The 16,895-nt window shown below is 44.8% G+C and overlaps 1 protein-coding gene across 11 annotated transcripts in view; it reads left to right on the top strand.

Annotated features, from left to right (window-relative positions):
• LOC122933105 (protein 4.1-like) overlaps positions 1–16,895 on the top strand; it is a 183,619-nt gene that overhangs the window by 137,943 nt on the left and 28,781 nt on the right. For 7 of the 11 annotated variants that reach the window (XM_044287877.1, XM_044287876.1, XM_044287882.1 and 4 more), the window contains exons 12-15: positions 1,874–1,987; positions 4,874–4,978; positions 9,559–9,722; positions 9,869–9,928. In XM_044287877.1, the coding sequence (XP_044143812.1) occupies positions 1,874–1,987; positions 4,874–4,978; positions 9,559–9,722; positions 9,869–9,928 (443 nt within the window). Of the gene's footprint in view, positions 1–1,873; positions 1,988–4,873; positions 4,979–9,558; positions 9,723–9,868; positions 9,929–10,824; positions 10,889–16,895 lie in introns of those variants that run through there. The other 4 variants (XM_044287887.1, XM_044287879.1, XM_044287880.1 and 1 more) reach the window with 4 other exon arrangements.

Raw genomic sequence — 16,895 nt, 5'->3', positions numbered from 1 at the left:
CCCAGAGTCGGTGGAGGTCCTAGTCATCTGACTTGGTAGATATGCCTTATAAAATTGTTGTTGAGCTTATTGAAATGCTGGGCTTTTGTCACATTTTTGGCAGCAGTTTTACTAAAAAATTGTCCGCATCCGGGCCGCAGTTTTGGTGGCTCGGATGTGGACCTATTCACTAAAATGGGGCCGCAAAAGATGCGGACAGCACTCCGTGTGCTGTCCGCATCCGTTGCTCCGTTCCGTGGCCCTGCAAAAAAAAAATATAACATGTCCTATTCTTGTCTGCGATTTGCGGACAAGAATAGGCAGTTATATCAAAGGCTGTCCGTGCCATTCCGCAAATTGCGGAACGCGCACGGACACCATCCGTGTTTTGCGGATCTGCAATTTTGCAGGGCCGCAAAACACCACGGTCGTATGCATGTAGCCATACTTGCATGTTCCTTCCTCTGTAGGTCAGGATGTTGGAGCATAAAGCCATTTTCTTAATCAGAAGACGTGGACTACTCATCCGGTCTTCAAACATGATGCTGGGATTTTGCAAAAATCGCTTTAAAAGGGTTCATTCACACGTCCGTGGTGTATTACGGATCCGCAATACACTTGGCCGGCACCCCCCATAGAACTGCCTATTCTTGTCCGCAATTGCAGACAAGAATAAGACATGTTCTATTTTTTTCCGGTGCCGTGGCCTGAAAGTTTGGGGTTGAAGCCGGGAAGTTTGGGACCACCCACCGGAAATGCAGATGTGGAGAGCACATAGTGTGCTCTCCGCATCTCTTCCGGCCCCATAGAGAATTAATGGGTCCACACCCGTTCCTGATACTGCAAAACGGATGCGGACGTTTGAATGGACTCTAAAGCCATAAATCAAAGGGGTTTTCTGGGAGCTTGATATCGAAGGCCTATCCTCAGGGCAGGTCTCCAACATCTAATTGGTGGGGGACCGACACCTGTGCTCAGTATGGCAATGAATGGGACTGAGCTGCAAATAGGCCATGTGACCAACGAACAGGATATTGGCGCCAGACCCCCACGCCCAGATCTTGATCACCTTTTCTCAGGATAGACCATCTATATTTAACCCCCAGAAAATCCCTTTAAGCCATCACATGTGGAAATAGACTTAACACTGCATACTCCCTGAAGAATGCCGCAAGTGAAAAACACTGTTACGGCATGCTTGGACACCATGTTTAACTTCTTAGCAAAGTTAAGATTGAGGATATTCTGGACTTACCCACTGGAAGCAGAGAATAAAAATGCTTTCAATTCAAGGGAATGGGTCTTTTCAGAATGCTATTTACATTTACACGCTATGGAATAGAAGTGATATATTTAGTTGTGTGTGCAGAAATATAGATCATTAGGAGGATCTATCTGACGTGGGTTTCTTGCTGATGACTCTTATTGTGGTTCATTTTTCTTTCCCAGGCTTATTTTTGGCATTTCTTTTGTCATGGCGTAGTTCCCATGATCACATAACTTTTCTTAGGGAAGAGCAATAACTAGCCTTTCCTGGGCACTTTTCCAGCTCTGGTCCCAGCGTGACAGTACTATTCCTTGTGTGGCAGTGAGGGCTGGGAGGGTGCTGAGCACAAGTGTGTTATTCCTCTGCAGGTGCACATATAGGATATCCTTATATATTTAAAAATGTGGATTTGTATGCAGTTTGTTGTATTGCACTCTGCTACAGGCTTTTTTCCCACACCAATGTATGCATATAGCCCAAAAGGGCATATTATAGTGACCGTTGATTGTATCCATATCCCTTAGTGTATAGTGTAGTCCCTGTGTAGTTTTTTCCTGCCTTATACACCATTCCCACACAAGTGTTGTAATAATTTGTACAACTTCCAACAATTTTTTTTTGCCTTAGTTAAAAAAGGGCGCCCAGCATATAAATTCATTGCCTCCGAAGAGGATAATGATGTTGAAGTGATTGAATTAAAGATACCAATTCATGCTGTGCCAGCAACAGTGTCGCACAAAGGTATAATAGACATTTTTGGGTATCTTTTTTGATTATTTTTTTTGCACATGCTGCTTTTCCTATTTTTCTGCACGTTTTCTCTTTGCTACATTTTGTGCATTTCCTACTGTGCAGCTGCACTTACTGTACAGGCGGCTAAGCTAATCTTTTTTAAGCCAATGTATGTTCTGCTTTTGTTTTGTAGTTTTGCTTATTGGCTGAAATAACGTCACTGCTCCTTGATGTCACTGATCAGTGCGGGTCTGGCATCCCCCGCTGATCAGCAATAGCGCTGCAACTGCTTCGCAGGCCAGTGACTTCACGTTCATTGGTCACATGGCCTGGGCACAGCTCAGTCCCATTCAAGTGAATGAACCTGAGCGACAATCCCAAACACAGCTGCTATATGGTGTACAGCACTGTGCTTGGTAAGCTGTGAGGAGACCACAGCGCTTACTTGGGTATAGCAGCCTCTTAAAACCCCTATCCAGTAGGGTTAATGGAAGCTGGACCCCCACTGATCAGGTATTGATGACCTTTCCTGAGGATAGGCTAATAATATCAAAATCATATACCGGTAACTTGGAAATCGGAAGTCAAGTCAGAAAAAAACAGCAATCCCAGCCTTGACCTTCTCACCCACTTTTACCTCAATTGTAGGGCATGGTGGGTGAGAATAATTATTTTGCTTTTGAGGGCCACAACTTTTTTTTATTTTTCCATAAACTGAGTTGTCGGAGGGCTTTTTTTTTTACGAGATAAGTTGAAGCTTTCCTTGGTTTCACTTTGGGTTGCATACGACTTTTGTTCACTTTTTATTTTTGCCCCCGAGTCCACACCATCACTGCACTGCACATATATGGCGGTAGGCTATCTGTTGGCAACACCACTGTCATTACACTGTGCATGTAGGCTAAGGAGTTGATTAGGTTGAAGGTATCACATTTTCTTCTACTAATTAAAATCTGCTACTTTTACATACCGTACTTTTTTCAAATCTGTATTTATTTCTTGTAGTAGATCTGTGTATTTAATTTTTGAACATGAATACAGGAGCAGCCATCTTGCCTCAGCTGCTGCCCTGCTGGGTCAACAACAGTTTAAATATTTGTTTTACAGAAGCCACATGGACATGGGATACAGGTTTCTAGAGTTGACTTATTGACATCGGTAGGAGAGTTTTATGGACATGCTCTGTCAGTTGTCCCCATCAACAATTGTCAGCAGTGGACCCTTTATCTTTCTCTAGTATTGTAGTGGAGGTCTTACCAGTAAACTTGCTTACGGAGCAGGAAGGGTCATACATTTTATAGACCTTGGCTTTAAGTTTTAAAGGAGTTGTCACATCAGAGACTACACCTCTCAGAATGTAGCCCCTGGGGCAATGAAGTGATTTTGCTGAGGTGAGTTCAATGAAGCCAATCAGGTAAATGGTGGGCTTTGTAACAAAAACACCAAGTTTGCCAGAACGGGACACATTCAAGCTCATAGAGGAGGGTTGTGAGCGAGGGAACCGCCTATTTCATGGCTATATGCCCTAATTGCGTCAAATTCTGGAGTCCCCTGTTCATATAACCAAATGTTAATGACTACTGATGGGCGACTACTGATGGGCCTTTTTACGGCGGTCACTAATGGGCCTTGGGCTAGGCCACTGCCTTTTTGCGCAGGCCTGCCGTGCAGGGTAAGAGGTCGCTCTCATATTAGAGCTAGCCCCCTGCTTTAATGGTCTGGAATGGCAGTGTTGTTTAACCTTTTGGATGCCGTGGTCAGTAACTACTGAGGCAGCTAAGTGGTTTAGAGGACGAGAGCTCCCCCTGTGAGGTATCAGCAACCTGCAAATTAGATCTCTGCCTCCAATGTCTTAGCATGGGACCAGGGGCCTAATGAAAGCCCCCCAGGTCTGCCTGCAGTGTATTCCTTATCAGGATGTGGCAGAGGTGCAGTGCCTGTCTGTATAGTATTGACACTATAATACACTGTACTGCATCAGTACAGTATGTAATGGAAGTGTTCAGAAGAACACTAGACAACACTCGTGGGACTGATAAATTGTCAGACGTTTAAATGATAAAAATTATAAAAAGTCTAATGAAGTTTTAGCAAATAATAAAAATATTCAAGTTAAAAAAGGAATGCCAGTTTTTCCCCCACACAGTAAATGCAGTAAACAAAAAGCCAAAATTGCTGTTTTTTGCTTATTCACCAACAAAACAAATCGAAAAGTGTTATCCGCCCCAAAATGATACCAATGAAAGCTACTATGAATCGTCCTGCGAAAATCAAGCTGTCATACAGCTCTGTAGAAGGAAAAAATATAAACGTTCTGAGTTGGCAGATGCAAATAAAAAATAAGAAAAAATATATAATATTTTTTTTAAGAGGTTTTATTGTGCAAAACTAGTAATACAAAAAAAAGGCATACATTTGGTATTGCTGCAGTTGTACTTATGCAGAGAATAACATTGTTATTTATGCCAAAAAATGTACGCGTCAAAATTTATAACATAAAAATTCAATGGCAGTGTTGCTATTTTTTCCCATCCCCCCTCCAGAAGTTATGTGTACCCACAAATTGTGCCAAATAAAAACTACAACATGTCCCAATTCCTGTGTGAATAAGGCCCAAAACAGGCTGAAATTGAATGTTGCATTTTGCTCTAATTCTATGTGTGTTACACAAAATATTAAACTGCCTTCTGAAGTGTTGCATTGGTTCAGTACTTAGTATTAAGCAGTCTCCACTTGCAATATAATCTGCTTGTGCCATAATTATACTAGCATTAGTTTTTCCATCGTGCCAAGGCTGCGGGTCTGGGATTGCTTCTTTAGTTATCACATCTAGTAAGGTGTGACATAAGGAAATTTCTGTGTCCCACTATTGTAATGTCATCAAATTGCTTCCAGAGGAGATTGAATTGGAAAACATTGACAAGGCTGGTCTCAAGAAGCCGGAAGAGATGAGCGTGGTTGAGCAGACCCGCAAAATATATGTAGAGACTGAGCAGAAAGGTACCAGTGTGTGAAGACTGATCCTTGTGGCTGTCTACTAACATTAGCCCCTGCTATACTAGAAAGCAATGCATCTTCCTAAAGTAAATTCACGCCATTGTCCGTCTTTTTTATAATATACCAACGTCTATTAAATCGATGGATTTCACGTCAATAACAGAATCGCATAAGTGTTGTTTTGGGCGTTACTTACATTGCCCTGCTGCTGTAGCTGGTCACTTGGTATGAGCTGAAGTTTACTAAGCACATGCATGAAATAAGTGCTTTACGGCTGTCCTGTGAGGAACCTCTTTTGCCATCCTGTTTTGCAGCCAAGCTTAAAAAAAATATGGATGTCTTTGGGAACAATTTTTATTTTAATTTTTTTCATTTTGGTCTAAAAATAAATTTTTTCAATTGGTCTTTATAAAAAATGTCAACAGTTTTTCTGATCGCAGCCACTTTTAAAGGGTTATCACCATGTCAGACAGAAGGCTATGTTTGTGCAGGAAATCCATCAGATCCCATTATAGTAAATAAGGATCCGGTTGTGTCCGGCAATGGCGGATACGGTACCTCCGGTAGTCTGTTCTTCTGTAGGAACAGATTTGCGGAGTTTCAAAGCTGAGCATAATAATTTAGCAAGGGAGTGTTTATAAGCTGTCAGGAGATCAAAGATAACGGCTACACATGGAGCCGTCGGAGCAGCTCTCTGAGGAGTCACTGTGAAACAGCCTGCGAGTTTACAGATTTTACGTAAAAGGTGTCAGAAAAACTATTGAACATTTTTAATGAAGAACACTTTTGAAAAATGATTTTTAAACCAAAATGAGAATGCAATATTAAAAAATTTGTTCTCACTGTGTTCATACCCTTAAAAGGCTATAGATCCCTTTGGGGACAATTTTTTTAATTACATTGTATTCCTTTTGAGCTAATCATTTTTCACTTGGTATTTATTAAAAATTTTGAGCCCTTTTCGGTGTACAGCCTTGAGATTCTCTGGTAGCATGCTATCTGTTTTCACTCTGTTTAGTCAGGCAGCTCAGCTGAGGGCTCCTTATCTCCGGTCTCTGACTTCCTAAACCAGTGATGACTAACCTCCGGCACTCCAGCTGTGGTAAAACTATGACTCCCAGCATGCTCCATTAATTTATATGGAGTTCTCAGAACAGCCAAGCAAGGGGGCATCTTGGAAGTCATAGTTTTACCACAGCTGGAGTGTTGGAGGTTAACCATCACAGTCCTAAATGCTCATTATAGCTAAATCCTTATCTTTCTGATAAGAATGTGGCTTTTATTAGTTTAGAGATGAGGGTTATTAGATGACTGACACAAAGCACACAGCTAAACAGTTAACCATTTGTGACTGAACGACTGAATATTTTTTTAAAAGACCAATTGAAAAATTATTTTTAACCCAAAATTGGTAAAATGCAATCATAAAAAAAAATTCTCCCCGGATGTGTACATAGTCTTTAGATGTATTATGTGCATTTGTGATTAGATACAGCAACTATTTTATGACCTTATAAGTATATTATGATGTAATACACCGTTCCCAGAAAAATGTATAGCTTTTCCCCCTTTTGTAATGGTTATCGGGTAAGGGCTAGTTCACATATGCATTGGAGGCGCCATTGAACATGCAGGAGCATGTTGCACTAATATGTCCATGAAAATGATGGTTACCTGGCGGGCCCCATTACAATCGGAGGTCTGTAAGGTGCACTTGGTGTCCCTCAGATTATGTATCTAGCACTTCTATTGTTTTTGTTGTCCTGCTAATATAACAGCATGCAGAGGCATTTGTGTAGTTACCTGCTCCATCCACTGTGCAATGGACAGATGTGTGTAGATGCAGAGCTTCTCTGGAACAGTTGATCAGCGTGTGTGTGTGGTCTTGGACACCGACCGATCACGGATAATGAAATACTGGTTCATCCCTTTTAAGGTTATGCTCTTTTAGACTTAAATTTTCTGAATCCATCAAATTTTGCAGGACTGGCCTAGTATAGACCTTGGATTTCACCATTTAGTATACTTTGTTCCTGTAGGAGAGAAGCTTGTCTGCTGCTTGTTCCCCTCTTTCCACTGGAAACGTGCATGCTGGGCTGAACCCATCATGCACTTGTATGGAGGATTGGGGTGGTAGGTCAAAAGTGTATGGTCACCTTTTACTAAGCAGCGTATGAATGGGTGGATCCTGCTTCTGAGAGGGAAAAGGCTGTGAAATGTCTCTGTAGGCTTTGGCCAGTTTTAGTCAGTGTTGCTTAGCAGTAAATGTAAAATCTGACAAATCCTTGTAAAGGAATCTGCTAAATTTCGTATTCAAAGAGCCCCTAATGAATCTATGCAATTTCATTAGGATATTTATTATATCATTCCATAATGAGAGGTGCAGAACTTATGTTGTTGACCGCTGCTCTTGAAGACGATCACATGGTGACACCTTCCAGTCCTCTGTAAATTATTACCACAACTACCGGAAATACATTTTGCATGACTATATTTATGCTGGTTTTCACTAAACAGAATTACTTTAGATATTTTGAATGCTGTGAAGGCAAACTCGTTTTTCTCACTGTATGTTAGTGTGAATAATTTTATGGGCATGGTTTTAAAGGGGTTTCCAGGATTACTATGGTTTTTAAAGGTGTTATCCAGTTTCTGATATTGGTGACCTGTCCTCAGCCGCTCGGCTGTTTTGTGCATTCACTTGAACAGGAAGGAGCAGTTGTTGTTACACTCCCTCCCATTCACTTGAGGAGCTGTAATTACACCTGCACGCCGCTGCAAAGCCCACGGCAAGCAGATAAACACTGAAGAGGACGCAGCACTCACATGAGCACCGGGCATCAGATCCCCTCCTATCCTGAGTATAGGTCATCAATACTGGAAATCAGACAACCTCTATATGTGCATGTAGTTGCTTACATCTCCCCTATGCTTCTTTTTTTAAATTTGGACTCTCTTGGTCGATTTTCACCATCTAACGGAATCAGGGGTCGAGTGGAGGGGGAACGCGTGGGAACGGCGTTCCTGCACTTTTTTCATGGCAGGAACGCCGTTCCCTTTCAGCCTCAAGTCCGGAGAACACGGCTGAAATCAGATTCACTTTCACTTGGTTCACAGGGGGCGGAGGCGGAGCGGAGGCGAGGCCCTGTGTGAAGCGCACTGTGCAGGGCAGGCAGAGGGAGGAGGGAGGAGGAGCGGCTTCAGTTGAGGACGGAAGTAGAGGAGTGATCCATCCGGACACTACACTCAGACAGCCAAGACCAGACAGTGCTGCTGGACTCTGCGGGCTGCCGCGCGGCAGCCGGCAGTAATGTAATTAAATTAATAAATTAAACTAAGTTACTCACTCTGCTGGGCGGCTGGTCTGCTCTGCAGTGAGCAGTCAAGTGTTGGAGAGGGGGAATCCCTCTGGTTTATCTAAATCCTGTATCGGCACCGCCCCTATTAACGCCCAGCTAGTTTATAGCTCCTCCCTCCCAGCTAGTTACAGACACTCCTCTGCATGGACATAGTCATGTGACCACAACCCAAAGCAGAAGATAGGATAAAAAAAAATTACAGCTACCCGATTATTTTAAAGGATCTTGATGCTTCCCGGGAAACCCCTTTTAAGCTAACATGCCTTCACATGGAGAATTGAGGCAGTATAGACTTGTGCATTGGGTCTGTTTGGGAAATTTTTGAAGAGCAGCAGCAGATCTGTTATTCACGTGAGCTCTGTGCAGTGTACAGCATTGGGATTGTCACAATGGGTACACATTTTTAATGACATGTCATTATAGGTCTCCTTCCACATTTCTGATTACAAACAGGGGGAAATGTTGCTTTAAGCCTCATACACACGGCCATTGCTCGGCTGTTCTGTGCATCGGGGACCACAATTTGCGGTCCCCAATGTACAGGCAACATTCATGCGGCTGCCGCAGACAGATCCAGACCTATTGACTGTGATCTGCCTGCGCTGCAAAAAAAATAATAGAACAAGTTCTGTTTTTTTGCGGTGCGGAGGCACGGAGAGGTACTCCGTTCAGCACCACACCTTTCAGATTGCGGACCCATTCAAGTGCGGTGTACAAGCAGCTGATGCCTGTATATTATGCACCCGCTGTTTGCTGGCCACAATACGGGCACGGCCGTGAGCATGAGGCCTTAGCACCACCCCTAAAAACACTGTATGAATATGGCATAATCATAAACGCATAATCTACTGAGCTTTCATGTGCAGCCAGTCCATTATCCATGCTGTTCAGTTAACCCAGCCTACAGCCTAAAGATCCATACAGATGCATTGCAAGCCATTTTGCTTTTTTATTTATTTTTGCTACGCTATAATTGTATTCATTGGCATAAAGATTTTCTTCCATACATCTAGTTCGAGCCACATTTGTTTAAAACACTAGATAACGGAATATTCTGCACATCTGTGGAGGAGGTTATGTTAGACGCCTCTGTAGCAGATTCCAGTGGGAAAGCAGGATGAAATACCAGTAAATGCAATGGTATTATGGAAATCTGACCCAATGGCTGTTGGTGTCCGGAATATGGTTTATTGCCACCCTAATCTTCTTTCTTGAATTTGATAGCTGCAGTGGCAACACCTGAACGCAATGCCCGTCCAGTCTCTGCTCCTGTAATCGCTCAGAGTCAAATTGTTATACAACCTGCACGATCTAGAGAGGAATCATCAACGAAGAATGAGGAGAAGAAACCACAGGACCAAGTCAAGGAGCCAAGGAGCTCCCCTAAGGTGACTGACAAATTTCCTAGCATCCATTATTGTAAAGTGCAATGTGCTGTTTATTCTTTATCAGTTAAACAACTGTACAAGATGGTTTCAGTGTGAGCTCATTTTATACCTGTCTTTTATGCTTTGTATTATGCTTCTTCATCTAGGAGGCAAAAACTCCACCACAGAAGAATTCCTCTCCCACGGTCAATGGAGATCAAGCGCAGGTTAGTTTATGTAATGCAGATTTTAAATGGTATAGAATGATATTTGTCTTGAAATGTGTAATACAGCCATTGAAGATCTGTAACCTCTGCAAACCTTTATCGCAACAGTTCCCTTTTTTTGTCACCCAGAAACCCTTTATTGACACCAGCACGTCAATGTCATTAAAGCTGTGTGCTGCATGCATTGTTTGAGAGGCCTTCCAGGCTCACGATAGTTATGACCACTTCTCAGGATAATAAGTAAAAGGTGACGGCAGCATCTCTGGTATCTTCTGTATTGATAGTACTTCAATGAATGTGCACACACAGCGATAAATGCAACGTTTTGGCTACATCGTAGCCTATGTCAAGCATAATAATACATCTAAATGCCTAGTGTCTCACTTGTAAGGTAACCAATCCATTAAACAACACAACACCCACTTAATTTAAACTAACCAATGTACAACCAGGTATACTCGTCCTTATTTGCATGGTATTATATATGATTAAAAATACCTGTGTTGTCGTGCAAAATAGTGAACACTTTGATTACCTGGACTCCATGATCGCGTCTCCTGGTGTTCACTGCGCATGTCCATATTGTTAGTAATTGGCCAGAATGTGGATGACGCCACAGTCACCTGATAATCACCTGATTTGTTTAACTCCGCCTTATCGAGCTAACCTATACACCAGGAAAACATCCTGTTGTCATAGATACCGATGCTATCACAGGAGATGAATCTCCAAATTACCTATGCACTTCCAAAAATCATATCTAGTGTGCAAGGAGTAATTGTATTAAAATAAAGGATATCCTGCACCGCCTCGCAATATACCATATATTCAATGCGGGCATAACATATGGGGACACTGCGTCAAAAAATGTCACTTTTTCTCTCCCTCCTTTATAGATTCTGGGTATAATGCGACGGTGTGGACAGAGATACCTGGACTCCACTGCTGACTGACCATTTGGTAGGATTTTGTGGCCGATTGCCGTGATTGTATAGTGGTGGTTAATTTACTCCATCCATTATATACTTTTTGACGCACTGTCCCCATCTGTTATGCCCGCATTGAATATATGGTACGATATCGCGGGGCGGTGCAGGATATCTTAATTTTAATGAAATTACTCGTTGCACGCTATGTATGATATGGGGAAGTGCATAGGTAATGTGTGATATGGAGATTCCTCTCCTGTGATAGCGTCGGTATCTATGATAACAGGATGTTTTCCTGGTGTTTAGGTTAGCTTGATAAGGCGGGGTTAAACAATCATGTGATTATCCGCATTCTGGCCAATTACTAACAATATAGAGATGTGCAGTGAACAACGGGAGACGCGATCATGGAGTCCAGGTAATCGATGTGTTCACTATCGCAAGTTTCACCCTTCTTTTGCACGACAACACAGGTATTTTTAATGATATATAATGCCATGTAAATTAGGACGAGTATACCTGGTTGTACATTGGTTAGTTTAAATTAAGTGGGTGTTGTATTGTTTAACGGATTGGTTACCTTACAAGTGAGGGAGGTTCTTTTTGCACTATATTAGATTGGGTATTTACATGTGTTATTATGCTTGACAAAGGCTATGATGTAGCCGAAACGTTGAATTTGTCGCTATGCGTGCACGTTCATTGAAGTACTATCAATAAAGAAGATACCGGAGATGCTGCCGTCGCCTTTTACTTATTTACCGGACTGCTGAGGATCTGCGGTTGTGGCGTGGCTGGTGCATTCTGGTGCGGTTGTTGAGACCTTTGTGTGCTGCTCCTACATATTTTTTTTGACCTCTCCTTAGGATAAGCCATCAATAACAGCCCCCTTAACCTTGACCTTTACAGCAGCCTGCCCCTTTAACAGTGAGTTACACAGCACCCCACCCCCTTGACAGTGACCTCCACAGGGGCCTGCCTCCTTAACAGTAACCTCTACAGCACCTACTACTTAACACTGACCATAGGTTACAGTCCCCTTAACTTACTTCCACCATTCCTGGCCCCCTTAACAGAGACCTCCACAGCGACTGCCCCTTTAACATTGACTGTAACAGTACCCCGCTCCCTTAACAGTGACCTCACAGTACCCTGCTGCCTTAACAGTGACCTTACAGTACCCCGCTGCCCCTTTAATAGTGGCCTCCACAGTCCCCTCCTCCCTTAACAGTGACCTCCACAACGGCCTTAACGATAACATCCACAGAGCCCTCCCCTTTAACAGTGACCTCCACAGTGGTGCCCCTTTAGTAGTGACTTCCACAGTACCCTGTCTCGTTAATATTGATTTCCACAATAACCCGCCCCTTTAACAGTGACCTCCACAGAGCTCCGTTCACGTAAAATGTGACTTCTACAACGGCCCGCCCCTTAACACTGAACTCCATAGTGGAACGTCCCCTTAACTGTGACCCCCACCTTTGCCTGCCCACTTAACAGTGACCTCCACAGCATCCCGCCCCCTTAACTGTAACCTCCACAGCGGCCGCCCCTTTATTAGTGTTCTCCACAGTACCCCATCTCCTTAACAGTGGCCTCTACAGCAATCTGCCCCTTAACACTGACCTCCATAGCGGACTGTCCCCTTATCTGTGACCTCCACAGCAGCCTGCCCCTAGGGTAGCCAGAGGTCCGGTTTTAGGCCAGACAGTCTGGCTTTCAGACTCCCTGTCCTCCGTCCAGTGCAGGGCCTGGACGGACACAGGGATGTCCTTTTGAACAGCTCACTCTCAGACAGCAGCACTATGCTGTCTTAGCGTGAGCTGCAGGGAGAATGTCACCGTCCCTCCCACCCATGCAGCTTACAGAAGTAGATTTTTACCTACATTTTTTTCAATCTCTGTCGATTGCGGAGTGGGAGTAGGCGTGGCCTAACCGGTCGGGGCGTGGCTTGGCGAGACCTGGGGGCGTTGTTTTTAAGTTCTTTTGTGGGTGGCCTAAATGGCCACCCTACTTTCCCCCTGAACTGTGACCTCCACAGCACTCCGCTCCCTTAACAGTGTCATCCAGAGCGCCCTGCCCCTTTTAACCACCTCCCGACCGCTGTACGCACCGATGCGTCCGGGAGGTGGTTGATTAGTTCCTCCTGGACGCATCGGCGCGTCCTCTCGCGAGACGCGAGATTACGTCACAGCCGGCCCGTGCATGCGCATTGCGGGCCGGCATTTCACTGCAGAGTATTTCGTCAGCAGCCTGCCGGCCACGATCATTGGCTGGCAGGCTGCTGATTTTCAAAAAAACCAATCAGCAGCCATTTAACCCCACATATTAGTAAATATGATTGGGTTATATGGCTGCTGTGCTCCTCTGCTCCTTCTTTTGGTCGGTTGGTTCCAGCAGAGGAGCAGAGGAGCACATCATTACTGTGAGTACCCACCACACCACATTTAGCCCCCAGATCACCCCAATTAACCCTTTGATCACCCCTTTTATCCCCCCCCTGTCAATCACTAGTGAAAGGAAAAAAGTGATCAGTGCAAACTGTCACTTTTTTTTTTCACTGGTATTGACCGTTAGGTTTCAGTATAGTTTAGGCCCCTTGGTTAGGTAGTTTAGGGATCGGTTAGCGCCCAGCCCACCGCACCGCAGTCCGTTATTCGCTGATTAGCGTATCGCTAATCAGCATTTGTACTTTTATAGTATCTGGAAGTGATCAAAACTGATCACGGTCAGATCTATAATTGTACTAGTGTCACTTTAGTTCGCCCTCCACCCAAAACGCAGTGTTTGCCCGATCAGGCCTGATCGGTCACCCACACGTGCGTACACCCACGCCCGCCCCACCGCAGTGACAAAAAAAAATTTTTTTTTTGATCGCTGCACATTCACTTTACACGCACTGCGGCGATAAAAAAATCTGTTTTGATATTTTTTATCAACCGCAGCAGCCTCCGGTACTTCGCTAGCCTCCCATTTGTAAGACAGGCTTGCTTTTTTTTTCTTGGGTAGTCTCAGGGAATACCCCGAAATTTAGTTGCCCACATGTCTAACAGGGGGTATTCTTCTGAAGAGGCCTACAGGCTTCTGACCCAGTCGGATGAGGAGTGGGAACCCTCATCTGATGAATCCAGCGGGTCAGAATACGAACCTGTAGAAAGCAGTGGCTCTCTGACCCAAAGTTCGGACGAGGAGGCTGAGGTCCCTGATAGCACCAGGCGTACCCGGCCCCGTGTCGCTAGACCGCAGGTTGCGCAGGATCCGCTTCAACAGCAGCAGAGTGGGGCTGGTGCTGTCGGATTACGTGGTGAGGCATACACCAGCAGCCCAGCCCTTCCTGGACCTAGTACCAGCACTGCCGTACAACCTGGTGAAGTAGCGAGCACCAGAAGGGCAGTTGAAGCTGGTACGGTGGCACGTGCAGTAGTGACCCCGTCGCAGCCACCGCAAAGACGTGCCCGTAGAGCCCCTAGAATCCCAGAGGTGCTGGCAAACCCTGATTGGCAGTCCCCAACTTCAGCCGCACCCGTAGTTTTCCCTTTCACCGCCCAGTCTGGAGTTCGGGTTGAGACAGCTCAGATCGATTCGGCCCTGGGATTTTTTGAGCTGTTCTTGACTGCGGAGCTTTTAGACTTAGTCGTGGCAGAGACAAACAGGTATGCCACACAATTTATCACCGCTAACCCGGAAAGCTTTTATGCCCAGCCTTTCCGGTGGAAACCAGTCCAAGTTTCCGAATTTAAAACTTTTCTGGGCCTCCTCCTCAACATGGGCCTGACAAAAAAGCATGAATTGAGGTCATATTGGTCCACGAACCCGATTCATCACATGCCCATGTTCTCTGCTGCTATGTCCAGGACACGATTTGAGGTCATCCTGCGTTTCCTGCACTTTAGCGACAACACCGCCTCCCGTCCCAGGGGCCACCCTGCTTTTGACCGGCTTCACAAAATTCGGCCCCTCATAGACCATTTCAACCAGAAATTTGCAGATTTGTATACCCCTAAGCAAAACATCTGCATAGACGAGTCCCTGATACATTTTACCGGGCGCCTTGGCTTCAAACAATACATCCCAAGCAAGCGCGCCCGGTATGGGGTCAAATTGTATAAGCTCTGTGAAAGGGCCACAGGCTATACCCACAAATTTCGGGTCTATGAGGGAAAAGATCAGACCCTGGAGTCGGTCGGTTGCCCTGACTACCTGGGGAGCAGTGGGAAGACAGTTTGGGACTTGGTGTCACCCTTATTCGGCAAGGGGTACCATCTTTATGTGGACAATTTCTACACAAGTGTGGCCCTCTTTAGGCATTTGTTTCTAGAACGGATTGGCGCCTGTGGTACCGCGCGAACTAGTCGCGCGGGCTTCCCCCAACGGCTCGTTAGCACCCGTCTTGCAAGGGGGCAGAGGGCCGCACTGTGTAACGAAGAACTGCTCGCGGTGAAATGGAGAGACAAGCGTGACGTTTACATGCTCTCCTCCATTCACGCAGACACGACAATACAAATTGAGCGAGCAACCCGTGTCATTGAAAAGCCCCTCTTAGTCCACGACTATAACCTCCACATGGGAGGGGTCGACTTCATTTACCAGATGTTGGCTCCGTATTTAGTTTCCCGACGCACCAGACGCTGGTATAAGAAGGTGTCTGTATATTTAATTCAATTGGCTCTGTACAATAGTTTTGTTCTCTACAGTAAGGCTGGGAGAACTGGATCCTTCCTCAAATTTCAGGAAGAGATCATCGCGAACCTCCTGTATCCAGGAGGTTCCGTGGCCCCATCCACCAGTGTAGTTAGCCGTCTACACGAGCGACACTTCCCCAGTGTCGTTGCTGGTACCTCAAACTGACCGCCACCCCGAAAAAAATGTCGTGTCTGTAGCAGGAGTGGAATAAGGCGTGACACCCGCTATTTCTGTCCTGACTGTCCCGACCACCCTGCCCTATGCTTAGGGGAGTGTTTCCGAAAGTACCACACACAGGTACACCTAGCATAGGGATCACATCTCACCAGGATAGGCACACAGGGCTATTAGGGCCCATTCACTCACAGCTGCTGCAAACCTCTCCTTTCACATGGGACAAAGTGCATAACGCACTTCGCCACATCTTTGGGCGATTTGCGCTTTGCACATTGACCCATGGGGAAGGAGAGGTTTGTTCTATAAAGGTAAAAAAACAAAAAAAAAAAAAACAGGTAAGCAAACAGGTTAATGTTTAGTTCCAAAAGTTAAAGTTACATGTTCTGTTCCAAAGTTAATAAAATTATTGCGTTGTGGCCTGTTTTTTTTTTTTTTTTTTGTCTTTTTACCTTCCAGGTGGACCAACCGATCTACTAGCTGCAGCACCGATGTGCATTCTAACAGAAGCATTGCGCTGCTGTCAGATTACACGCAAGTCGGTGTATGCGGCGCTGCAAGACGGGATTTTCTCCTCTGCAGTGACAGATATGTTTGCCGAGGCATACGAGCTGAGGAGGAGGCGGCGTTCCTATGCTTTGGCAAGCACTTTGTATATATATATATATATATATATAAAAAAAAATCCCGGCAATGATTTATTCATCCACATCGATTGATGCGAATGGAGAAATCTGGTTTGCCAGGGCATACGAGCTAAGTGGGTATGGATGTAGGGCGGAGCTCCTATGTCCTGGCAGACGCCTTTCCCTTTACCTGTATGCTCAATATAAGGAGAATAGCAGAAACTCCTAATGCTGGCCATACATGTAATGATTGCGGAGACCCTCAAATGCCAGGGCAGTACAAACACCCCACAACTGACCCCATTTTGGAAAGAAGACACCCCAAGGTATTTGCTGAGGGGCATATTGAGTCCATGAAAGATTTAAATTTTTGTCCTAAGTTAGCGGAAAGTGAGACTTTGTGAGAAAAAACAAAAAAAAATCAATTTCCGCTAACTTATGCGAAAAAAAAAAAAAAATTCTATGAACTTGCCAGGCCCCTCATTGGATACCTTGGGGTGTCTTCTTTCCAAAGTGGGGTCACATGTGGGGTATTTATACTGCCCTGGCTTTTTA

This window comes from Bufo gargarizans, chromosome 3, assembly GCF_014858855.1.
Source record: "Bufo gargarizans isolate SCDJY-AF-19 chromosome 3, ASM1485885v1, whole genome shotgun sequence".
NCBI classification, from domain to species: domain Eukaryota; kingdom Metazoa; phylum Chordata; class Amphibia; order Anura; family Bufonidae; genus Bufo; species Bufo gargarizans.
This window is presented reverse-complemented; position numbering and strand designations above follow the sequence as displayed.